A 27,363-nucleotide genomic window follows, 5' to 3' on the forward strand; every position below is an offset into this window, starting at 1 on the left:
GCTGCAATACCCACAGAATCAGACAGGAAGTAGATGCCCCCTTTCTCATAGCCTCCACCAATCGTCTACCCAGTTTGGAAGTTCTGAAATGAACATACACCGGAGTCAAATGTAACACGACAATGTAAATCATTAATCAATTGTCCAACTGATAAAAGATTAGTGGAAAACTTAGGAACACATAACACATTAGGAATTGTCGTAGACTGAGAAATCTTAATATCTCCATAACCCATAACAGGAGACCATCTATCATCTGCAAGTCTCACATGACGTGTCTAAGGTAATGAGTGTAGCACGATAAACATAGAAGGTCTACTACAAACATGCATCGATGCTCCTAAATCAATAATCCAAGTAGTACCTATATCATGTGGAGCAGTATCAATGGACATAGCATTGTCTATCATAACTGTAGAGGCCAACGGTTGAGTAGATATGTGTGCTAAGAACTCCTCATACTCTGACTTGTTGATATTCACAGTCACAGTCTCAGGATTGGAAGAAGATAAAGACCCCTCTACTACTGATGAAGCTGCCTGGATAGATCCAATAAGAGACTGTAATGAATTTTTGCCTTGCTTAGATGCAACACCTCTTCTTAGGGGTATAGCCGACCATGTTTATCCCAACATCTGTCTTCCAAATGCCCTATTTTCCCATGAAGGTGCACTGAAATCTCCCACGACCTCCTCCTGACCCTCGGCCTATGCCCCTCCCCCTGAAGAAATTACGTCCACAGCCTCCTGAAGCTACCAAAGCAAAGGGAGTAGCATCGGTGGAAGGCGGAGAAAGAGTCACAGCAAGACGGCTGAGTCTGTTTTAAGCCTCAGCTAGGTCAAGAATTTCTGCTCCAGTCAACATCTGTGCCTTTGCTACTGCATACTCGGGAGAGAGACCCTGTAGAAACTTTGCCACCATAGACTGTTCACCATGAGTCTTGTGGCATGTGGGACATGGAGGACGCAAAGCTTTAAGTCTTTCATAGATTGACTTGATGAAAGCGAAGTACTGAGCAAGACTTTGGTCACCCTGTCACAAATTAAGTAATTTCTCGTCCACCTGCAAGATCTTGCTAACATTCTTTTCATTTGAGTACGTTTGCTTCAAAAAATCCCACATTTGTTTGGCAGATGTATAATATGTAATAACAGAGGTAATCTGTGGTTGCACACTATTCATGATTCATGACATGACAATATTATTATCTTCCTTCCATGAACTATATCTTCCACTATTCATCAGAGGCTCATCTTCTTCTATAACATGTTCCTTCCTATGTCCAATCACAAACATTATAAATACATGGGACCAAATCTTATAGTTAGATCCATCTAACTTTACAGTAGAGCCATAAGAAAAGAGATTGCTTGTGTTCTTATGCTCATACTGCATCTCTGTCTTGCCTTCAGCGGCCATAGTGCATGACTTGACAATGTGATCTTAATATGGTTGCACTATGATACAATCAAGAGTATAGCGTACAGCAATCAACTTGAGAAAACTTAGGCAGCAGATATATATACATATATTTTTCGCACCAAAAGCAGTCCTTAACAAATTTGTATGAACTTGCTACTCAGTAAATCAGTCCACCAATCACAGCAATCAATAAATGAACAAGAATATATGAACTTGCTGTTCCAAACAGTCCACCAGGCTATGCACGTATGCATATAAAAAAAATTTGTTGTTCAAATCAGTCTACCAGATTATAACACAGTCATTCAATCTGAAAAAGAATATACCCAACGTGCAGCTACTCCACTTGCAGCCACTTTTCACAGCCAACAAAAAAATATGATAAGAATATGGTCCACGTGCAGTTAATCTTCCACGCGCACAGATCTGAACAAGAATCCACATGCAGCTACTTTTCCACGAGCCTAGATCTGAATAATAATGGAGTCCATGTGCTGCTATTCATCCACAAAGCTAGATCTGACTTACAACTTTCCACTGCAACTCCCACGCAGTTGTTTAAGCTCCATTACATCCACGTCGGGGACCTAATCACACATACCTCTCACATGTGATTAGGTTCCCCTTCCACGCTGCTTCACTATCTTTCGATCAACAGAGAGAAGAGAGAAAGGAAGGATAGAGGAAGAGAAGAAGTGGGAAGAGATGGGAGAGGAAGAGGAGAAGGGGTCGCCGGAAAATCAGGACAGCTGCCAACGGAGAAGGGTGGAGATCGCCGGCTCTGATACCATGTTACAGCCGGCAGCCTTAGAGAGAGAATTGTTAATTCATTTACCAACCCTAATCTCCATTATAAAGAGATTAGGGTTGAAGAGAGGTTTACAAAGTACATCAACCGAAAATAGAGGAATGTTTAAAGAGACCTCCTAACTATTAAATATTGCAAAGAACCACCTAGAAACATAAACTCTTCTAATTCAACAGTTTCAAACTGTTTTTTAATAAGCAGATGAAAGTTATTAAAACATGTAAAAGCTTCATATTTTTGTCTAAAGAAACAAAGTCAAACTTACCTTGTGAAGTCATCAATAAATATCACATAATAAGAGTAGCCACCCTCAAATGATATCGGAGTTGTACCCCACACATCTGAATGCATTAATGCAAAAGGACTTTTGCATACAAGCTCTTCTCCTGGAATACACCTGTCCAAACATACGATTACCCTCTTGTTCTGTCACCATAGGATGCTCTCCCTCCTTCTCCTGTTCATGTACATCAGTAGTCGTCCCCTCTTCATCTTTGCCAAGCACCCCCTCTTCATCTTTGCCAAGCACCTTGGCAACAGGATTCTCTTCACGCCTGTAATCCATAAAGTCTGTAAACTGAATTTCCTGTGTGGGAGAATACTCTTAGACATTAACTTCTCCCCCTAAAGAGAATTCTCACCAAAATAGGAGACATGTTCCAAGAATGTGACATCTTTGGTAATGTGAAGACGACCAGTGGTGGGATCTAGACATTTATAACCTTTTTGAGTGGAAGAATACCCAAGAAAGATGCCCTTAATAGAATTGGGATCAAGTTTTTTCACATTGGGGCTGTGGTTATGTATGAAACACACACATCCAAGACTACTCCCTGGAAGCATAGAGTAGGGAGTACGACCCTTTAGCACACGACTAGGCATGCGATTAATCAAGTAGACACTAGTAAGGATTGCATCACCCCAATAGTATTTTGGGAGATTTCTTTGGAACAATATGGCTCGGGTGACATTGAGCAACTGATGATTTTTCCTCTCAGCAACCCCATTTTGAGGGGGGTATAACTACAGGATATCTCATGAACAATCCCCCTCTTTCGAAAGAATTCTTCAACAGGGAGACACATATATTCACGAGCATTATCAGACCGAAAAGTCTTGACAGAATTTCCATACTGGTTTTCCACTAGGAGGATGAAAGTTTCAATAATGTGAGGCACCTCACTACGATCTTTCAACAAATACACAAAGGTACACCTTGAATAATCATCTATAAAAGTTATAAAGTATTGAAAACCACCACGAGAATGAATGTCCGAAGGCCCCCACACATCAGAATGAACCAAGGAGAAAGCTTTATTAGAGCGACTATTTGAAATTGGATAAGAAGCTCTAACATGCTTCGCAAACTGACACACATCACATGATAACATGGAAATGTTTAAACTAGAACATAGTTCAGGGAACAAATGTTTCAAAATCCCAAATGGGAGATGACCAAGGCGTTCATGCCAAAACAAAAATAACTGACGACACTCTTCCTCCTTCTTCTCTGTCCTGCTGACTGCTGACATAAGAGCTGTGACAACGCGTATAGGAAGCCGATACAGCCCATCAGACACCAAACCAATCCCAATCCTCTTCCATGTCACCAAGTCCTGCAAAACACAACGTTTTTCAGAAAATATAAGCTCACACTTCAGTTCCTTGGTAATCTTACTAACAGATAACAAATTTAAGGGAAGATGGGGAACATGTAAGGGATCATGAACTAAAAAATTATTTAACAAGGAAAGACTCCCTTTCCCTGCCACAGAAGTAAAGGAACCATCGGCAAGGGACACACGTTCCTTTCCCAAGGATAGCTTGTAGTCATGGAAAAGCTTGGGGTTGCCAGTCATGTGATGAGTGGCACCGCTGTCAACAATCCATTCACCCATATAAGAAGTACCTTCTCCCCCTGAAACAGCCAATGCCTGATTGATCTTCACCTCATCTGGTGTATCTGCCTGACCAACATCAATCTTGCTCAAATATGCTCGTAGCTCACGAATCTGTTCTGCAGAAATAGAACCTTTCCCATCACTCAGACTTGTTGCAGACGATACAGGCTTCTTCCCACTAGAAGACCTCCCCCTACTATCCTTCTTCTCTGGATACAGGTCCCAACAAAAATCCCTAGTATGACCAAGTTTTTTGCAATGTGTACATTTTCGGGAAGAACGAGGAGTTCCCACAGGGGCACGGCTAACATAGGCAGTCTGTTCTTCCCCCTTTCGTCCACTAGAAAGCAGCCTTCTCTGTTCTTCAGCTTCAACACGGGAATAGACATCTTCAATACTAAATGATTCGTCAGAGTTAAGAATCTGACTCCTTATATTTTCAAAGTCATCATTCAGTCCGGATAAGAAAAGGAATACCCTGTTTTCCCATTTATCAGTCATATACTGCATCTGGTCGTGAGGACACCTCCATGTAATATCAGAGTGATAGTCAAGGTCCTCCCACTTAGATTTTAATGTTGCATAAAAGTCTGCAACCGAGAGAGTACCTTGTCGCAGGGAATACACATCCTTCATAAGTTGATACACACGAACTTTCCTTTTCTTTTGGCCATACATCTGCTCCAAAATAATCCACATATCCCTTGCAGTCTTCTTACGAAGAATGAGGGGTTGGATATCCGGGACACTGAATTGACAATCCAGGTTTTTACCTGGTTGTCTTCAAGAAACCATGTATCCCAAGCCAGACTATCTGCAGCAGGTTCAACCTTTCTCCCATTCACATAGGCAATGCGTCCTCGCCCAGCAATCCCCATAGTAATCGCAGCAGACCATCGAGAATAGTTCCCCTTGGTAAGTTGAATGGTGGTAACTTGAACCGGTACATGATCAGTCCGCGTAAACACAACATCAGGTAGATTAGTATTGACTGAAGAAGAAGACGAGTCAGCCATGATCACCAGGTAGAAGTGGCTGCCAAAGAACACACACAGCAGCAGTAACCTAGAGAAGAGGGGAGATGACGCAGTCGGGGATCAACGGCGGAAGCGGCGGGAGCAGCGGAAGCAGCGGGACGCGGCGGAAGCAGAGGGCGGCGCTTGGCAGCACGCGCCGAGAACAGGCGACGGCGTCGGACGTCGGCGTCGGTGGTCGGACGTCGGCATCGGTAGAGGCATCAGCAGAGACGTTGGCGTCGGCAGTCACGACACCGGCGACGCAGCAGCGGCGGTCACGGCCACGGCGCAGCAGCGACGGAGGCGGTCACGGTCACGGAGGCGGTGGTGGTAGCGACAGCGACGGTGGTAGCGGCGGCGGCAGTCAGGGTTGGAACTTCACAACCTTAGAAAAACAGATTTTGTTTTCTCCAAGTTCGACGGCTCTGATACCATGTAGAAACAAAAAATGCACGAGAGTAGAAGAAAGCACACAGATGTAACGTGGAAAACTCTCAACGCGAGGGAAGAAAAACCACGGGTGAGGAGGTCTGGTGCCCACTAGCCTCCAGACACTCTCTCTCTTCAAAACTTCATTCACTCAAAGATTAGGGTTTACAGAGATATAAGTAGTCCTAATTAGGACAAACCGAATCGGGTAAGGATCCAGACCCAGACAACAAAACCCGTCAACAGAGGTATTAGAGAAGATTGGAGAGGTGGCATACAGATTGGCACTACCACCTGACTGGAGTCATGTTCATGACGTTTTCCATGTTTCCATGCTTCGAAAGTATGTCTTCATTTTCCCAATGTATCTTGACTAAGCCACACAGGTGTGGGTGTGTGTACAGGTATGGCAGTTTTCAGGAAACATGGGTCCCGAGAGTGTGTGTATATATTTAGTTCACAAGCAACAAGTTGATAATTAACAAATAGCAACTAACAGGCTATGGTTCTATCAGTGTTTCAATTAGAAATGAGAACAAAATTTTTGTTTCTGCATGCACCTGCACTCTAGTCATATTGAATAGGGTGCAACAATTGTTTTGCAGAGTTCCTGTTACTTAGAGGCCAGGTTTCGGAAGTCCTTTTTGACTAAGGTGGCGTTTGATGGCTCAAAAGTTGAATGGTGGTTGTAGAAACACGAACCACAAGGAGAGAGCAGAGAAAGAACACACGATATACGTGGAAAACCTCTGAAAGAGGTGAAAAACCACGGGGAAGCTCTGACCTAGGGGCAAACCGCAACCCTAGGAGAGAGAAAATAATATTCACTTAACTCAACAATTACACGTAAGTGAAGAATATATAGGAGGGAGAGAAAGAGTGCCGCCTAGGGTACCGAGCCAGCCTCGGTACCCGTGCCCATAGGACCGGGTCCAGATATGGACCCGGTTCCCCATTACAATATATTTTAACACTCCCCCTCAAGCTTGGCATACATGTCAAACATGCCAAGTTTGCTAACATTTTTCTCAAATTGAGATGTACATAAAGACTTAGTTAAGACATTAGCAACTTGATCTTCAGACTTCATATTAGGCAGAATCAACTCCTTTGAATCTATGTGTTCCCGTATGAAGTGGCGATCGATCTCCACATGTTTGGTTCTGTCGTGCATGACCGGATTGTTTGTCAAGTTAATAGCAGACTTGTTGTCACAATACATCCTCATCTTCTCTTCCATTTTAACCCCAATATCTGCTAAAAGAATTTTGAGTCATAACATCTCTGTAACCCTCATAGCAACCGCCCTGTATTCAGCCTCAGCACTGGACCTGGAACAAACTTCTTGTCTTTTACTTCTCCATACCACCAGGTTACCTCCAAGAAAGATGCAGTATCCTGTGGTAGACCTTCTAGTATCTGTGCATCCTGCCCAGTCGGCGTCAGAGTATCCTTCAATGCTGAGTTGATCTTGTCGAGTGTAGAGCAGTCCTTTCCCTAGGTCATTCTTTAAGTATCCCAATACTCTTTCAGCACTTTTCCAATGACAATCAGTAGGGGCATGCATAAACTGACTTAACACACCCACAGCATACGTAATATCCGGGCGAGTAAGAGTGAGATAAATAAGTTTACCAACCAGCCGTTGATACCTCCCTTTTCCTTCCTCATCCAAGATAGTCTCAGTTTTGATACTTATCCTTGTGCCAGACTGACTCCATTGGAGTAAGAAAGGGCCTGCATCCCAGTTTACATGTCTCTTTTAGAAGATCCAAAGTGTATTTTCTTTGGCTCATAACAAGTCCAGTCTCAGATCACGCGATCTCAATCCCCAAAAAGTACCTTAGTTTACCCAGATCTTTGAGATCGAATTCCGCAGCTAACATTTCTTTCATCTTCTTTTTTTCTTCTTCGTCATCACCTGTGACAATCATATCATCAACATATACAAGTAGAAGGCTCACCAGACCATTTCTCTGCTTGGTGAAGAGGGTGTGATCACCATTTCCCTGTTTATATCCATTAGTCTTCATTACAACCCTTAGTCTTTCAAACCAAGCTCTAGGGGACTGCTTGAGACCATACAAAGCTTTCTTGAGATAGCAACACTTCCCGTTCTGAGCATATCCAGGCGGCATGCTCATATAGACTTCTTCCTCAAGGTGACCATTCAAGAAGGCGTTCTTGACATCAAGTTGGTCCATGCTCCACTTCTTTTGCACTGCAAGAGCTAAGATGACCCTTACGGTCTTCAGTTTTGCCACGGGAGCAAACGTCTCAAGATAGTCAATCCCATATTTCTGGCTAAACCCTTTAGCAACAAAACGAGCTTTATAGCGTTCTACAGTGCCATCAGGTTTGTACTTCACATTAAACACCCACTTGGAACCAACTAAGTGAGTTCCCTTGGGGATATCAACAACCTCCCACGTATTGTTCTTTTTCAGGGCATCCATCTCCTCTGTCATGGCCTGTAGCCATTTAGGATCCTCCCTGGCATCTTCCACTGACCTGGGAATAACAGCCATAGATAAAGAAGTAACAAAGCACTTGTAGTCTTTACTGAGTTTTGCATACGAAACAAATCTCTGAATAGGATGAGAAGTACATGACCTGGTGCCCTTGCGCAGGGCTATGAGAAGTTCTTCATTCACTGGACTTGGATCATCCGTGGAGCTCACAAGATTGAGAAGATTGAGATTGGTAACATCAACGTCCTCCATCACATCTTTCTTCTTCCTGTTGTAAACCTGACCAAATAAGTGATCACGGGACTGTTCTTCCACAGGGCCCCCCTCCATCTGACTGTCTCTGTCATCACTGATTGCGTCTTTCACACTTGGAGAACTAACCGTATAATCCAAGAAATCCATGAACTGAATCAACTGATGCGAAGAATACTCTTCCCTTCTGTCACCTAGACACTCCCCCTGACGAGGATTCGCAGGAAAGTATGCCTCATGTTCATGAAAGGTAACATCCCTGGAGACATATACTCTGGAAGTGCTAGGGTCAACACACTTGTATCCCTTCTGGGTGGAGGAATACCCCAAAAAGACTGCTTTGATGGACCGAGGATCAAGTTTCTTGAGAGTGGGACTATGATCATGGACAAAACAAACACACCCAAACACCCGAGGGTTCAAAGGCCAGGGATTCTGAGTAGGCCACAACACAGAATAAGTGGAATGACCATTCAACACACGAGTAGGCATACGGTTAATAAGATGAGCACTAGTGAGAAGTGCGTCCCCCCAGTACCTCTTAGGGACATGACGTTGAAACATAATGGCCCGGGTAACATTTAACAAATGACGGTTTTTTCTTTCAGCCACGCCATTCTGAGGAGGGGTGTAGCTACAGGATGTTTCATGAATAATACCCTTGCTTCGCAAGAAGTCATCAAGGGATTGGGAGACATACTCTCGGGCATTGTCAGTACGGAAGGCCTAAACAGAGGTCTGGAACTGAGTTTCAACAAATGCAACAAAGTTTTTGACAATGCCGGGAACTTCACTACGTTCTTTCAACAAATACACGAACGAACATCGGGAGTAGTCATCAATAAGAGTCATGAAATAATGAAAGCCACGACAAGTGGGTACTCCGGAAGGACCCCAAACATCAGAGTGAACCAAAGCAAAAGGACGGTTGGCTTTATTGAACGAAATAGAGTACGAGGCCCTAACATGCTTAGACAACTGCCACACTTCACAGGCGAAGGTGTCCAAAGAAACAGAATGTGACATCCTAGGAAACAACTTTTTAAGCAACTGGAATGGAAGGTGACCAAGTCTCTCGTGCCAGCGCATAATGGCGGATCTGTCCTCCACGCCAGGCAACTGTCCAATAGTGGCTGAAATCAAAGCAGAAGCAACTTGTACGGGCAGTCTGTAGAGGCCATCAATAGCCGAACCAATCCCAATCTTCTGCCCCGTCCCCAAGTCATGCAGGAAACAACGATCAGCAGAGAAAATTAGATTACAGTTTAGCTCTTTGGTAATACTGCTGACAGATAACAGATTTACGGGAATATTGGGAACATGCAGGGCATTATGAAGACAATATTTGTTCAGTAATGATAAACTCCCTTTTCCAGCCACAGAGATAGAAGAACCATCAGCCATAGACACACGCTGCTGCCCAGAGGTCAACTTGTATTCTTGAAACATCTTAGGGTCCCCTGTCATATGATGAGTAGCCCCACTGTCAACAATCCAATCACCGAGAGAGGAATTACCTTGATCACTAGTAGCAACAAGGGCTTGGGCTAACTTAGCCCCCTCAGAAGTAGAAGCATCATCCTGGGTAGACAAACGACTAATGTAGGCTTGCAACTCTTTGAGTTGGTCTGAGGAAAGCTTGGATTTGGCAACATTGGACGACCCCGAACTAGGCTCGGGCACAGAAGGAGCACGGCGATTAGGAGGAGGACGACCTCGGACGAGACGCTTCTCAGGATGAAGATCCCAACAAAAATCAACAGAATGGCCCACTTTGTTGCAATGGCTGCACCGTCGAGTAGGACGCTGCCCTGTCCCTGAAGTATGGCTCACAAAGGCTGCTGGAGAACTCCCCTGACTGGAGTCAATATGCATAATCTGGCGCCGTTGTTCCTCAGACTCAACACGAGCATACACTTCTTCGATCCCAGGAATCTCATCACAGTTAAGAATTTGGCTCCGAATGGATTCAAACTCATCACGCAGGCCTCCAAAGAAGATAAAGGTGCGGTCCATCCATTCCTTTTCCCAATACAAGGCATGATCTAAACCACATTTCCAGTCATAATTAAACATGATAATCGAGTTCCTCCCATTTAGTCTTCAGGGCGGCATAGAAGGAGGCAACAGATAAATCACCCTGTTTAAGAGCATATATGCTACGTTTGATTTGATATGCACGTAAAACACGCTTCTTACGACCATACATCCGTGCAAGAACAGTCCACATATCATATGCAGTCGATTTACGCAAGATCAAAGGCTGAATATCTGCGGAAACCGAACTAATAATCCATACTTTAACCTGACTATCTTCCAACGCCCAGGTCGGCCATTGCGAATCAGTTTTAGAAGGTGCAGGTTTCTCCCCAGTGATATAGTGCAAGCGACCACGACTGGTTATTCTGATTTCTAGGGCAGCAGACCACGAGAGATAGTTATCATTGTTCAGCCGGATGGAGGTGACATGAACAGGCAAGTTCTCACTCTTGGTATTGCTGCCCGTGTCCAGGGCATCATCAATCTTGGGGAGCATCGCGTCAGCCATCTCAATCACCAAAGAAGGTCACAACCGACGGCGGAAGAGTCACAACCCACGGCGGCGGGAAAATCACAGCCGGCTGCGGCGCTGAGAAAAAAAACGCAGGAACGGCGGCGGCGCTGGGAACAGCGACGGCGGCAGCGCTGGACGGCGGCAGCGCTGGATGGCGGCGACGCTGGACGGCGGTGGCGTACCTGGACGGCGGCGGCGCTGGACGGCGGCGGCGCTGGACGGCGGCAGCGCTGGGAACAGTGACAGCGGCGGCAACGCTGGACGGCGGAGGCGTACCTAGACGACGGAGGCGTACCTAGACGACGGAAAACACTACTCGCACACCAAAGATCTCACACGCGTTGGCGCTGATACCATGTAGAAACACGAACCACAAGGAGAGAGCAGAGAAAGAACACACGATATACGTGGAAAACCTCTGAAAGATGTGAAAAACCACGGGGAAGCTCTGACCTAGGGGCAAACCGCAACCCTAGGAGAGAGAAAATAATATTCACTTAACTCAACAATTACACGTAAGTGAAGAATATATAGGAGGGAGAGAAAGAGTGCCGCCTAGGGTACCGAGCCAGCCTCGGTACCCGTGCCCCATAGACCGGGTCCAGATATGGACCCGATTCCCCATTACAATATATTTTAACAGTGGTTATGGTTCCTCCTTGAACGAGATCCTGAATGTAATGGCAGTCCACTTCAATATATTTAGTTCTCTCATAAAAAACTGGATTATTCGCAATGTATGTGGTTGCTCGATTATCACAATACATCTTCATGAGAAGCGGAATCGACACACTTAGGCTAGATAGCATGGATTTAGCCCAAGTCATTTCAGCGGCAGTTTGAGTCATAGCTCTGTATTCAGATTCTGCACTAGATCTTGACACCACACTTTGCTTTTTGCTTCTCCAAGATATAAGGTTGCCTCCCACAAATACACAGAATCTTGTGATAGATTTCATGTCTTCCACTGAGCCAGCATAGTCAGCATCACTATAGGCTTCCATTTCTAGGGTCTTGCCTTTTGTGAACAAAAGGTATTTGCCAGGAGACGATTTCAGATATTTGACCACCATCAAGGCAGCATCCCAATGAACTTTCCTAGGTTTTTCCATAAATTGACTTAATTTTTCCACTGCAAAGCTAATGACTGGTCTGGTCACAGTAACATAGAGGAGCTTTCCAATAAGAGACCTGTATGATCGAGAATCGACTAATTCTGATTGGTCATCATGAAGATGTATGCGTGGATTCATAGGTAGATTGGCCGGTTTAGCTCATGGCATCCCGGTGTCTTGCAATAAATCCAGAACATACTTTCGTTGAGAGAGAACTACACCTTCCCTATTGCGAGCCACCTCTATTCCCAAGAAATATCGTAATTGACCAAGATCTTTCGTCACAAAGTGTTTTTGAAGGAACAACTTTGTATCAAAAATTTCTTGATCGGAGTCACCTGTCAGGATAATATCATCAACATAAACCACTAGAACGGTCATACCCTTGGAATTCTTCTTGATAAGCAGAGAATGATCAAAAGGGGATCTCGCAAAGCCACACTTTGAGACTACCTCAAAGAACTTGTGAAACCGCGCACGAGGACTCTGCTTGAGTCCATAAATAGCTTTCTTCAGTTTGCACACTTTTCCACACTCCCCCTATCGTTCAAACCCTGGTAGTTGTTGCATATAGACAGTCTCATCGAGATCACCGTACAAAAAAACATTTTTGACATCAAGCTGATACAGGTGCCAGTCATGGTGTACAGCCACAGAGATGATAAGACGAATGGTCCCCAACCGAGCAACAGGAGAGAAAGTCTCGAAGAAATCAACCCCGTAAGTCTGCGTGTAGCCCTTAGCAACCAACCGAGCTTTGTATCTTTCCATAGAACCATCAGAATTATATTTCACTGTGAATACCCACTTAGAGCCAACAATGTCACAACCAGGAGAATGATCAACAAGTTCCCAAGTGTCTCGCTGAACTAATGCATCCATCCCATCTTGCATAGTTTGTCCCCATTGGGTATCTAATAAGGCCTGTTGGTGACAAGTATGAACTGCATGGGCCGCCAGAGCTTGAATAAACTGTTGCATACTTTTACCAACACCGTCAGTAGAAACAAAATGAGATATAGGATGCAGAGTACATCGTCGCTTGCCTTTGCGAAGAGCAATAGGTAAATCCTGACAGAGATTAGATGGACTAGGTACACTCACTTCAGATGTACTTACCTCCTGAGAAGCGGTTGGGGAAGGATCATGAGAAGGGTCATGTCGATGTGTGTAGACCAATGGAGGATCACAAAACTTGAACTCTACAACGGGAGAATCCCCAAAAGTAGACTCGTAAGGGAATGACTCCAAAGGAATAGGAGAAATAGGTAGTGGGTAAGAAGACAATGGCATCACAGTAGAGGTAGGTGAGGAACTATAATAAGGCTGAGACTCAAAAAATGTCACATCCGCACTGATATACTCCTTTTGAGTCAAGGGGTCAAAGCATTTGTAACCTTTATGATTTCTGGAGTAACCAATAAAGATACACTTAATGGCTTGGGCACCCAATTTATCACTTGTGGGTCCAAGTATGTGAACGAAGCATGTACAACCAAATACTTTAGGAGCTACTGGAAACAAGGATCGTTGTGAATACACAAGTTTAATGGGAACCTTGTTGTCAATGGAGGATGAGGGTAAACGGTTGGTCAAGTAACAGGCAGTGAGGATGGCATCTCCCCAAAAATATGCAGGTAGATTAGTATGAAGCATTAGGGAGCGTGCCACATTTAAAAGTTGGCGATGTTTCCGTTCAGCTACTCCATTTTGCTGGGAGGTATGGGGACAAGTAAACTGAGGAGAAATGTCATTATCAGAGTAAAATTTCATTAAGGTAGATGCCTTGAACTCAAGAGCATTATCATTGCGAACGCTTTTAACAAGAATACCAAACTGGGTCTTTATTTCAATAATAAGGTTCTTGAGAGTACATATGACCTCAGACCTTTCTTTCAAAAGAAAAACCCAAGTGACTCGAGAATAATCATCAACAATGACGAGGAAATAACGAAATCTAAACCTACTAGCAACTCTGCTAGGACCCCACACATCAACATGAAGAAGATCAAATAGTCCACAACTGGACAGACTAAAACTCAATGAATAACTGCTACGGGTGTGCTTGCCAAGTTGACAGGCCTCACACTGGAACGACTCTGGAACTGATAGATGAGAAAGTAGGTGATGGAGCTTGGAGATAGATGGATGACCAAGTCTGAGATGCCACTGGAAGGAGGAGGACAATGAAAAAGTCGAGACGGCTGCAATACCCACAGAATAAAAAAGGAAGTAGATGCCCCCTTTCTCATAGCCTCCACCAATCGTCTTCCCAGTTTGCAAGTCCTGAAATGAACATACACCAGAGTCAAATGTAACACGACAATGTAAATCATTAATCAATTGTCCAACTGATAAAAGATTAGTGGAAAACTTAGGAGCATATAACACATTAGGAATTGTCATAGACTGAGAAATCTTAATATCTCCATAACCCATAATAGGAGACCATCTACCATCTGCAAGTCTCACATGACGTGTCTGAGGTAATGAGTGTAGCACGATAAACATAGAAGGCCTACTACAATAGTGTCTCGATGCTCCTGAATCAATAATCCAAGTAGTACTTGTATCATGTGGAGCAGTATCAACGGACATAGCACTGTCTATCATAACTGTAGAGGCCGACGGTTGAGTAGATCTGTGTGCTAAGAACTCCTCATACTCTGACTTGTTGATATTCACAGTCACAGTCTCAAGATTGGAAGAAGGTAAAGACCCCTCTACTACTGATGAAGCTGCCTGGATAGATCCAATAGGAGACTGTAATGAATTTTTGCCCTGCTTAGATGCAACACCATTTCCTAGGGGTATAGCGGAAGGACGACCAAGCTTATCCCAACATCTGTCTTCCAACTTAGGAGCATCTGACTTTACAGTAGAGCCATAAGAAAAGAGATTGTCTGTGTTCTTATGCTCATACTATGTCTCTGTCTTGCCTTCAGCGGCCATAGTGCACGACTTGACAATGTGATCTTAATCTGGTTGCACTATGATACAATCAAGAGTATAGCGTGCAGCAATCAACCCGAGAAAATTTAGGCAGCAGATATATATATATATATATATATATATATATATATATATATATATATATATATATTCTCGCACCAAAAGCAGTCCTTAACAAGAATTTCTGTGAACTTGCTGCTCAGTAAATCAGTCCACCAATCACAACAATCAATAAAGGAACAAGAATATATGAATTTCTTGTTCAAAACAGGCCACCAGGCTTCTACGTATCCACATATGCATATAAAAAAACTTTGTTGTTCAAATCAGTCCACCAATCACAACAATCAATAACTGAACAGGAATATATGAACTTGCTGTTCAAAACAGTCCACCAAGCTTCTACGTATCCACATATGCATATAAAAAAACTTTGTTGTTCCAAATCAGTCCACCAGATTATAAAACAGACATTCAATCTGATAAAAAAAATATACCCAATGTGCAGCTACTCCACTTGCAGCCACTTTTCCACAGTCATCAAAAAATATGATAAGAATATGGTCCATGTGCATTTAATCTTCCACGAGCCCAGATCTGAACTGAATCCACATGTAGCTACTAAGCTACTCCACTTGCAGCCACTTTTCCACAGTCATCAAAAAATATAATAAGAATATGGTCCACGTGCATTTAATCTTCCACGAGCCCAGATCTGAACTGAATCCACATGCAGCTACTTTCCCATTAGCCTAGATCTGAATAATAATGGAGTCCATGTGCTGCTATTCATCCACGAAGCTAGATCTAACTTAGAACTTTCCACTGCAACTCCCACGCAGTTGCTTACGCTCCACTACATCCACGTTGGGGACCTAATCACAAATGCCTCTCACATGTGATTAGGTTCCCCTTTCACGCTGCTTCACTATCTTTCGATCAGCAGAGAGAAGAGAGAAAGGAAGGACAGAGGAAGAGAAGAAGTGGGAAGAGATGGGAGAGGAAGAGGAGAAGGGGTCGCCGGAAAATCACGACAGCCGCCGGCGGAGAAGGGTGGAGATCGCCGGCTCTGATACCATGTTACAGCCGGCAGCCTTAGAGAGAGAAAACGTACTTTCATTCACTAACCCTAATCTCCATAATAAAGAGATTAGGGTTGAAGAGAGATTTACAAAGTACATGAACAAAAAATAGAGGAATGTTTAAAGAGACCTCCTAACTATTAAATATTGCAAAGAACCACCTAGAAACATAAACTCTTCTAATTCAACATAACACACCCAAATGTGATGCTGGAGTTGCCACTTAAAAGATCCACACAACCTACCAATCAGCTACAAAATCATCAATCTTCACGCTGCCTAGATGGTGGAGTAAAGAAAACCCTGTAACACTTGCATAAGTGATTGGTACAGTAACTACTCAGCCAACGAACAGCAACTTGCTTCAGCATAAAGATGAGTTCCTTCACATCAGACTTCTCAACCCGAAATGGAGGAAAATCACACAAAACCTACCTCTGATACCATGTGAGGAAATAAGATAAAGATGCAAATCTGTATCTCCAACACCAAATACAAGAAATCTCACTGAATAAGAGCAAGATATAGATACAAATCAATATTTTCCACAGCCAATACACAAAACACTCAGGCTGAAGCACGGCAAACAATCATTTAAACTGTGCAAATTGGTCTTAAAGAGCAACAACATATAAAAGATACGAATTACAACATATAAAGAAGAAAGAGTGTCATTGGAGAGTCCAGTGGCTGGTTTAGCTGAGATTTCAGCTGAAACAAAAACAAAAAATAAAAATACAAAAGGAAGAAATACACAAAAAGAAAAAAAATACAAATAAGAAGAAATACATCCATGTATAATCACAGTTTGAACAGTGTTCACCTCCAAATTCATTTACTAACTTAAGCTTGGATTTTCTACTTGACAAGCACTAGTTCTATGGCATGACAATGTTGACACTTTGTATCTGCAGCCAATCTCGTACACATAACAAAGTTAAAGAGTTTGATTTGGACTTAAATTTGTAGAAGAATGGAAGCTGACCTGCCAAGAGATCTCCAAAGAAAAAGATGATTTCACGAATAGCAGATTCATGTGTATCTGAACCATGAACACAATTCCTTTGTAAATCAACCCCACACATGGCTCGAATGCTGAAAATTAGAATAAACATTTAGATGATGAAATTTAAAAAAAAAAAAAAGCTTCGAGCCAGAGAGAAAACGACTTCAGGACAAACTGTAATAAATTTGTCATGCTAACAAAATGTACAAAAGAGAGGCATGACAAGAACTGAGTATGGGAAACTTTTTCAAATATGTGATTTCTTTCGACATAGTTGATGATCAAAACCAGATAAGGAAGCATGTTCATCCATGCAAGTCTCAACTGCCCACAAGGCTGTTCAGGATGAAAGACATAAAAATTTGTGCCCAAATCAAATAAAAGAGCTGGGAATCCTAAGGTTGCCACACATCCATATATTTTTTATGGATGGCATCAGGAACAGGCAGAAAATGGTTTGACTATAAATAAAGGATGCATAACATATGGTTGTTAAAAGAAACTAGTGGAAGCGAAAGCCAGAAACAATCTTGAGGAAATGTTTGATGTTTTTCTGTTAGCAGCCAACAAAAAACAAATTAAGCAAAAGTAACTATCTCATCATGTCAGTCTTGACCTAGATGTTGCCAGGAATTCAGAAGATGAATACTTCACCTGAAAAAAATAACAATTAATAGAGAGTAGATCATTTCCTATAACACTCAATAAGGTTGCTAGGCAGTGTGCATTGACTACCATGAAACAAAATTAAGCACCGACCATACTGAACTGCTAAAAAGTAAAAACATAAAGCATGCCTTGAAGGATGAGAAATCCGAGCTTTCCTTGCATCCGTAGGACCAATCAGATTACGCCATTCAGAAATGGCATTCACCTTTTCCAAGACCATGACATACACTGGACCACTAAAAACAAAAGAATTAGTACATGAATCAAAAAGTGCATTGTTAAAAAATTAAAATGCTAAACAAATATGATCACTTTGGGAGGAAAAAAATCCAATGGAGGTTCCATTTTTTATAACAGGTATGACGTTAATGATCAGAATTTCCTAAACTTTGTTCAAGATTTCGCTTTGCGAGTGCTAATCATACAGAAGCAAGTTATCAAAGCCAAGGGGAAATAAGAACTGTGCAACTGGCATATTCAGTCAAAAAGTGGAACAAAAATGTCATCATACTAAAATGATATTCCTGAAACACAGCTTATCTTAGATGCCAATCAAATATGAAGGAGTAGCCAACTAAATCATATGACAACTGGTCATTGAGGAAATGGACGAAGTTGAAAATTTGTGTGCAGCAGCTGAGATTTATAGGTGTTCAAGAGAAAGAAAGAAGGTGAAGTGAAAGGTTGGAGGTCATTTACTTATGAAGCTACCATCCTCTTTGCATTTACTTCTGCACTGAAGCCCAACAAGGATTAAAGCATCAAGATATGCCATTCATACATATAAAAACAATAAAGAAAATGGTACGTCGATCCTTGCTAATACTCCCTTCAAGTTGCACATGAGTTCCTACCATATGCAACTTGCTCAAGTAGTCATGCTGCATTGGGAAGTCCTTTTGTGAATATAGCTGCTATATATAATTTTAATTCCACAAAATGTGGTCAATGTCTCACATATTCAGTTTCCTAAAAAGAATATTGAAGTCAATCTGAGAATTTCTGCTCCTATTAGGCAACACTGAGATGGTAAAGGTGTCAAAATTGCTCGACGAGGCTAGGAAGTGAACCATCAATATATATATTATATAAAGACATGTGTATATATATATATATATATATAAAGACATGTATATATATGTATATATATATATATATATATATATATATATATATATATATATATATATATATATATATACCCACTTTGCCTCAAAATTGCCATAAGATCAAATTTTATACTGATTTAAATGGTTGAAAATAACAAATGTTGGCTCTATGAAAGTTTGATTCTTAGAGAATGATGAAATTTTGCTCGACTTCCTATAAGTTAAGCATCCAAATCAGCAAAAGACATGTGTTTCTTGAGAGCATGCTCTTATTCATGTTGGACTTAGACATGAAGTTTTAGAAACCTTTTATTTTCTAAAACCAAATTGGAGTTCAAATTTTTATGCCAAAAGATTTGTCCCTCCCTTGGGCGATTTCAGCATTTTTGATCTTCTCCTTCAGAGGAGATTAAAGTTGGATTCTTAAATATGATTTTGCAATATTTTTAGATCTTGATTGATCCTATGCAAATCTGAAAATTGATAAATGAAATCAACAGCCCCTAAAGTGTTTTAGAGTACCAATTGAATAGAATTAGAACTTTTCCTTGTTCTATGAAAAATAGCCACTTTGTGGCTGAAAATTAATATTTCACGTGCGTAAAATTTGAAGTTTTAAACTAGTTCCCATGAAAGATGGTCTGATTTCAGCAATGTACATGCACTTCACGCATGAATTGCTAGAATATACTAAATTTTGAGATGAAATAGAGTGAACTTATAGTTTTGTACTACGAAAATCAAAATGATGATTTTTAAAAAAAAAAAAATCAGCTTCAAAACGTGTTGCAATCTAACTTTAAAAAAGCAAAATGATATATATATATATATACACACACACACACATATATATAGAAAGAAAGAAAGAGGGAGACAAATAGAGGACATTAACCTTTTGTATATCATGCACTTAAGTTCTTTTAAACATTTTCAAGAACAAGTTACCACATGGATTAAGCACAGGACTTTTCACTTACTCAGTTCATCGAAATATACATGTGGACGTCAACTCAGGAAAGGAAAGTCATAATACAGAGAGCACACCAAAAAGACAATGTTATAGAAAAGACATTACCTAGTCATGTATTTAACGAGGTCTGGAAAGAAACTCTTATGAGAATGCTCAGTATAAAAGATGGTCGCATTGCTCTCATCCAATTGCACCATCATCTCTCTAACAATGTCAAATCCTGATTCCATAATAATCTTCTTAATTGTATCTGCATACTTGTTAACTACACCATCAGGCTTTATCATTGCCAATGTCCTTTCTGCTTTTGTACTTGCAGCACAAATCCAACTGAAGCAACAGAAATTTAAAAAAGGGAGGGTTCTGTCATACTCTAAAACTCAAACAAAAAGGAAACTTGGAATCAATTAAAAGGATTTTAAGAATCATAAAATTATAACAAAACAGTAACTAACTAGTAAATACTTGAAAGTATAAATTAGAAGACCAATATTGTGGTCCCATTCTTTTATTTGTTTTCAACCTGACAGTGCAGTGTAACAACCATGTCTTTTCTTTGAAATATGGCAGAGAAGTGTTTCTATAACATCTAATTTGAAGGTTACATTTCTCAACTAATATCAAGTATTCATATACTGAAGTTAAGATATTAAAGTTCTGAAAGACAAGACTATAAGGAATGCCAAAAACGTATAGAATCCCAACAAAAACAGAACTTCTATAGGAAAAAGAGAGTGCACATAAGAAACCTATTTTACACTTGCCACATCTAGTAAAGATGTTTACCAACTCCTTCATACAAATAAAAGCAGACAGATTCATTGAACTTTAAACATTGTGATATAGAAATTCGGTCCAAACACAGAAACATGGGATAATTTTATTCTTTTTTCCATAAGTAACTGCATGGATGTTATTTACATGATTGATTTTGTAAGAGCCAATACTTAGATTGGTTCATCAAAATGCACATATAAAGTTTCTGTAGAGATTGAAAACCAGTAGCTTACAATTTTCATAAATTTTTTGATAAACAAACATCATAATTTTCATACAAGAACATCAGTCAAATATTTATACTTAGCAACTGGTCCATTCATAGCATGAAAATATTTAGACATTACATATGGAGATTTTGTCAGTTTCAGCATGCACATCTGAGTAGGCATCTCTCTTTCTCCCTCCCTTCTCGCTCTCCATACACCACAAGTGTGCACACACATACATGTGTCTGCATGTGTGTTGCTGGCTTCAATTGGTTTTCTTAATAATGAGATTGACTCAGATTCTCAGAACCTGTCATTTGGTCTTAGACTCATTAACCAGAACAGGAAGTTGTTTTAGCAGAATGTCTATAAAATCTGTATGCTGCATACACTATATATATCCTTTTTTGCAGGCCAGAAATTTTATAAACATGCCGCTAAAGTAAGACTAACATGTTTCACAAAATTTGTTGATCAAGATGGCGCAGCTAATCCAATTAGGAAATCATCAAATCATACATTTTTTGGAACTAATTCATATAAAGCCTGTATGAGTTGTATAATGTCAAGAATAAAGGTTACAAAATATCAGATCAGTTTCTGTTATCAACAGATCTGTTTCTATTATCAGATTTGCATAGAAGAGCTGTTACGCGTAAATGGGCTATATCCTCCGTGGTTAAGAGATTAGGAAAGAAGTTGTTTTGGAAGGATAAGGATTATCGCACACATGGAAAGAAATAGCTGAGCCGTGCATTATTTTGTATTTTTTGGAGATCATATTTGTTACCAAAAAATCTTGTAGCGATAACTTTTCTGTACTCTATATATCTCATCCAAAGGATCAATAAAGTTAAGTTGTTCTGTCCAGTTCTCTCTTTCTCTTTTTCACGCTTTCTCCATCACATTATTTTCACATCTAAGTTGAAAAAAAACTAAAACAAACAGGAGAATAGAAGTTCAAAGAAAAGAATATGAACGAGCCAGCTGCCTGGCTGATCTGGGTTCCCATTTCATAAGTGCAAACTACAAAGTTTCAAATCCACGTTTTGATGTTAGAATACCTTAAACCAAAATATTAGCAAACACTCGTACAGTTCTGGGTTTGTTGGTTATAACATTTCAAACCTAAATTAAAGTTGAACTTCTAAAATACATCTGATGTATATTTGGATCAAAATGTTATCACATCACATGTTCAGTACATTAACATACATTTTGAATATAATAAAGTTCTAATTTCTAAAGCATTTCATGTCATTGAGACCCATATTCAGAAAATCATTGGACACTTGACTGACAAAACCAAGATCTTTACAAAACAAACAAAGTTGTACTCTACATGTACCTAACATGTTTGGTATGAATCCCACATAAGTTAGCCAGTTTTCACCATGAGGGAGAGGGGGGAAAGAGAGAAAAAAAGATAGAGAGTGTGTTCAACTATTTCATGTCAAACTTTTGTAAACGCATTCTTAACTTGTAACTGCTTAACAACTACAGTATTTAATTGCAATTACAGATCTATTTCTAACATTTAACTTGTAAGAGAGATCCACCTTTTTTGTTGCTCAAACTGGTGAGCCACTTACCTTAGTCAAGTTCTCAGGAAAATGGATTTGAAATATTCATAGTCATTTTTAATCCAGTTAACTCTCTTTTTTGTTCCGTTTAGCATATTTATGTTTTCTTGCTAAAAAGTAGGCACTTACTAAATTATAGCTAACTTCAAAGATTATTTAGAATCTGAGCAAAAGATGGGGATCAATCTTTCAAGGGGAGTACATAAAGATCAATATGTTTGTATTGCCACATAATTTTCTCAGGTTTTTATCGATGAGATAGGTTTGCCTCAATAAAGATTAGTTTTTCTTGCATATTAACTAGAAGGCTTGTTCTTCCCAAGAAAAGCTCAGGAACTAGAACATACATAAGAAATAATAGAAAAAGTATGAGTTTTCTATCACTTACATTCTAACATAAATCCGTTTTTTTTTCCTTTAATTTAATCAAAGTCAGCAGCTTAACCCTGCATCAACTTTCAACTATAGTTATGATGTCGAAAGAAACGGGTTATATTATAGTTTTTATATTGTCTCACTTATGTTACTGTTTTGTTCCTCTTGTTAAAGGTAGTTATGCTATTCTATAATGGAACAAACTTTATTAGTAATTTTATCTTGAGGACCAATATGAAATTGTTAACTAAGAAACAAAATCCTCAGAGCTTTGGCTTAGCTGGTCAGACCAGCAACTAGTAAAAGGCCACTCCCTAGTTCACTTGCCATGGGTGTCAACCCTCTGTATAAGCCAACGTGACATTAAATCCTGAGGGCAAGGGGAGGGAACGAACCTTGGCCCCTTGATCTTTACATAACTAAGAGACAAGGATTGGTTGTCAATCACTAGAGAGCATGGATGAATACACCAACAGTTTGTAAGATGGACATGAGATATGTGTTAAATTAGAAGACTTTAATGAATCCTTGCCCTACTTAGATGCAACACCTCTACCTAGGGATGTAGCGGAAGGACAAGCATGCTTATCCCAACATTTTTATTTCAAATGCCCTATTTTCCCGCAGTAGGCGTACTAGAATCTTCCACGACCTCCTCCTGACCCTTGGCCTATGCCCCTCCTCCTGGAGAAACTACCCCCACAGCCTCCTGAAGTCATTAAGGTAGAGGTAGGAACATCAGTGGAAGCCTAAGAAAACGGCTGAGTCTGTTGTAAGCCTCAGCTAGGTTAGGCATTTTTGCTTCAGTCCACATCTGCGTGCTATTGCATATTGGGAGAGAGCCCTATAGAAACTTTGCCACCATAGACTGTTTACCATGAGCTTTGTGGCACATGGGACATGGAGGACGTAGAGGTTTCAGTCTTTCATAGATTGACTTGAGAGAAGCAAAATACTGAGTAAGACTTTGATCACCCTATCGCAAATTAAGTAATTTCTCCTCCACTTGCAAGACCTTGCTAATATTTTTGTCATTAGAGTAAGTTTCAAGAAATCTCACATCTATTTGGCAAAGATATAGTATGCAATAGTAGAGGTAATTTGTGGGTTGCACACTATTCATGATTTATGACATGACAATATTATTATCTTCATTCCATGTACTATATTTTCCACTCTTCATTACAGGCTCATTTTCTTCTATAACATGCTCCTTCTTATGTACAATCACAAACATCATAAAACACGAGACCAAATCTCATAATTAGATCCATCTAATTTTACAATAAAGCCATAAGAAAAGGGATTGCTCGTGTTCTTATGCTCATACTGCATCTCTGTCTTGCTTACATCAGCCATAATGCGAGACTGGACTATGTGACCTTAATCTGGTCGCACTTATCGCACAGCAATCAACTTGAGAGGATTTAGGCAGCAGAATTTTTCAGCATCAATAAAAGTACTTTAAAAAAAAAAACTATCAACTTGTTCAGTAAATCAATTCAGCAAACTCCCACGTAGTAGGCTTTATACCATTGCTTACTAGAATCCATATATGCATATAAGAAAGACAATCAATCTAATAAGAGTACACCCAACTTGCAACCACTTTTCCACAGCCAGCCAATATATAATATATATATATATATATATATATGATAAGAATATGGTCCACGTACAGGCACTCTTCCACTGTCCAAGAGCCCAAATCTGACTTAAAACTTGCCAACGCAACTCCCACGCAGTTGCTCACACTCACTACATCCACATTGGGAACCTAATCACACATACCCTAAGTCACATAGGCGCTGTAATTTGACTGTCGCACCCGTGTTGACACGACTACGGTGCGGGTGCAGGTGCGGCTCGGATTCGCACCCAACTCGGATCAACAAGAGTCGGGTGCGTCAAACCTCGTCAAGCCTATTTTCATCTTTTTTTTATTTAAAAAATTTTTAACGTTAAAATGAGAGTTTAACATTTTTTTTCCATTTCTATGTTTTGTCCTGGTTTTGTTGTTTTTGTTTACTTGTTTAATGTTTGTACTTTGTAAGCATGTTAATGCTTAATATGTTACATTCATATACACAATACATTATAACTTATAAGTATGTAATATATAATATTCATATATAATTTATCAATAAAGTGTGTAGCGTAGAGTGTATTATAGACTATAGTGTATACTCTAAATTTCTTAATTCTTATGTGTGTGGTTATATATATATATATATATATATATATATATATAATAACAAATAAATATTTTCGCCGCACCGCCCGCACCTAAATTTTTGGGATGTGGCGCACCCGCACCCCGCACCTATGTGGCATAGCACATACCTCTCACGTGTGATTAGGTTCCCCTTCTACACTGCTCCACCATCTCCCGATCAGCATAGAGAAGAGAGAAAGCAAGGGTAGAGGAAGAAAAGAGGTAGGAAGAGATGGGAGAGAGAGGAGAAGACTGGCGGAGAATAGTGGCTACCACTGGCCCTAATACCATGTTAGGGCCGACAATCTTAGAGAGAGAAAATCATATTATTAACTAACCCTAATCTCACTCACTAATAAAGAGATTAGGGCAGCGGTAGTGACTTACAAATAACATCAACCAAAAAGTACATAAATGTTTAAAGAAAACTTCTAATTATTAAATATTGCAAAGGACCACCTAAAAATTTAAAGTCTAAGCAAGTTCTTGGAGATGCATTTCGAGCCTCGAGTACCTCATAATTAGTATACCAAGCCCCAAGGCAAGGCATGTGACTGCTCCGGTCAACTTATGGGTGACAATGAGAGATGATAGCATAGAAATCGAAAACACAATTGTATTCAAACGGTTCACTCTGCTCCCCACTGTGCCTATAGGAAAAAAGAGATTTTGGTCGTATTTTGTTTGTGATGGTTTTCGTAAATTATTTTCCAGCAGGTCCAGCACATAGGGATCACATTGGTTAGGATATAATTCGATAGTCCAGTGCAAGCAGTTCAATAAAAGAATTCACATCTGATTATCTTACAAAGTTCAAGGGATATCTGCGTCTGATGACATGCAAAATTTCAATATGATGTCCCTTATGCAGCATACAGATTTTATAAACATTCGGCCAAAACAAGACAAGCAAGCTCCCCGAATCTGTTGATTAGAATTTCAGAGCTATTCACGTTAAGAAATCTAAGACCAAATCATAGGGTCTGGAGTTAATATCACTATAAGCCAGTATCAATTGTTTAAGTTGAACAGGAATTAAAACCATGAGGATATGGTAGAAAATTATATTTGTTGGGCAGCAGAAAAGATAAGAATTGGAATCATATTAATTACTGAATTCAGTTTCATAACAGCATTCTTTTGTCTCACTCCCCTCCCCCCGCAACATGCTACTCTCTTTTCTCCCATTCGGCTTTCAGGTTTGGTTTTGTGCCTCCATCGTGCGTGTTTTGATTGTACAGATAGCGGTGAACACTGAACAATTGAGGGAACACACAATAATCAGCACGTCCTCCTAAACAGCATAGTGTAGCCTACAATGGACAACAGTTCGTTTGCAGGAACCATTTGCTATACCGCACGAAACTGATCTATGTTTGCAAACAAGAGGGTTTCACGAGGCTCTTTACGTGGCGTCGGCTTAGAGTCAAGGACAACTGGATCGAGAGGTAACGACCGTTGGATCAAGCCTGTCTGGACCTGTTGTGATCCTACCCAAGCATCTGGATAATTTTCTTTGGCCCAAAGAAAGATCGCGATTAAAGACAGAAATGACGATGTTGAAAACGGTCGTCAAGGTTTGATGATGATGATTCTATGCTTCTAACATAAGTATCCGCAAAAATTCAAAAGCAGACAGTGTTTCTGGCCATTCAAAAGCAATGACTAGGAAAACGAAAAGGAAATGGAAAATGGCACAGGGTATTTTCAATTCGTCACGGTCTACTGGGCCTAGTAAAAATTAGCAACAAGAAGGTGGCGAGAGGCTGTTGAGGACAAGATTCTAGGATCTAGAGGGGGCGAGAGAGAGAGAGAGACCTTTGTAAGGGGAGGGTCGTCAGCTGAAGGATGAAGACAAGGATGACCCAAGAAATCCTCATTTCCCGTGATACTTGGTGCTCCATCCCACCGCAAATTGAGGGCGGGAATTCTATTTCTGGCGGTGGAGAGAGAGAGACGGAGGGCGGGCACGAAACGAAAGAAGATGATATTTTTGAAATTGTTGAAAAAGAAATGCATTTTTTAGCTTTTTACGTTTTTTAGATTTCCTAATTTTTTTTTCTTTTTTCTTTTTTATTTCAATAAGAGAATTTTCGTTACTAACCCTGGCACGGCATACATAACCTGTCACGTTAGTGCCAAAGCCAGTTATAATCATATGTTCGGCCGTCGTGATGTTCGGCCGTCGTGCATGTTTCTTACGCAAAGGGTTCTCAATGCAATTTTTTATGTAAAGAGCGAAATTACAATTTTAAAATTTTGATAAAAATATATTATTTTTCAAACATTTTATATAAAATAAATAAATCTTTTTAAAATTTACATATAATTTTTTTTTTAAGTGGGCTAAAGTCGTCAGCCGGCTCTGCCCATGATGCGGAGCATATCTTTATATGTCCGACGAATTTTGAACCGAGTTCTACATGGGGGATGACTACAGGGCTCATA

General features: G+C 40.4%; 1 protein-coding gene across 10 annotated transcripts in view; it reads right to left on the minus strand.

The window, feature by feature from the left end:
- The window catches only part of LOC116257261 (probable nucleoside diphosphate kinase 5), a 46,671-nt gene extending 19,768 nt beyond the window's left edge, over nucleotides 1–26,903 (minus strand). For 9 of the 10 annotated variants that reach the window (XR_004173324.2, XR_004173325.2, XM_031633875.2 and 6 more), the window contains exons 1-4: nucleotides 26,734–26,903; nucleotides 19,862–20,086; nucleotides 17,806–17,913; nucleotides 16,988–17,097 (exon numbers count right to left, since the gene is read on the minus strand). Coding sequence is in view for 8 of the 10 variants with exons in the window: in XM_031633875.2 (XP_031489735.1) it covers nucleotides 16,988–17,097; nucleotides 17,806–17,913; nucleotides 19,862–20,086; nucleotides 26,734–26,819 (529 nt within the window). In the remaining 2 variants the exon portion in view is untranslated. Of the gene's footprint in view, nucleotides 1–3,589; nucleotides 3,847–16,987; nucleotides 17,098–17,805; nucleotides 17,914–19,861; nucleotides 20,087–26,733 lie in introns of those variants that run through there. The other variant, XM_050078613.1, reaches the window with a different exon arrangement.
- Between the last annotated feature and the right edge of the window lie 460 nt (nucleotides 26,904–27,363).

Source organism: Nymphaea colorata, chromosome 7, assembly GCF_008831285.2.
Source record: "Nymphaea colorata isolate Beijing-Zhang1983 chromosome 7, ASM883128v2, whole genome shotgun sequence".
NCBI lineage: Eukaryota > Viridiplantae > Streptophyta > Magnoliopsida > Nymphaeales > Nymphaeaceae > Nymphaea > Nymphaea colorata.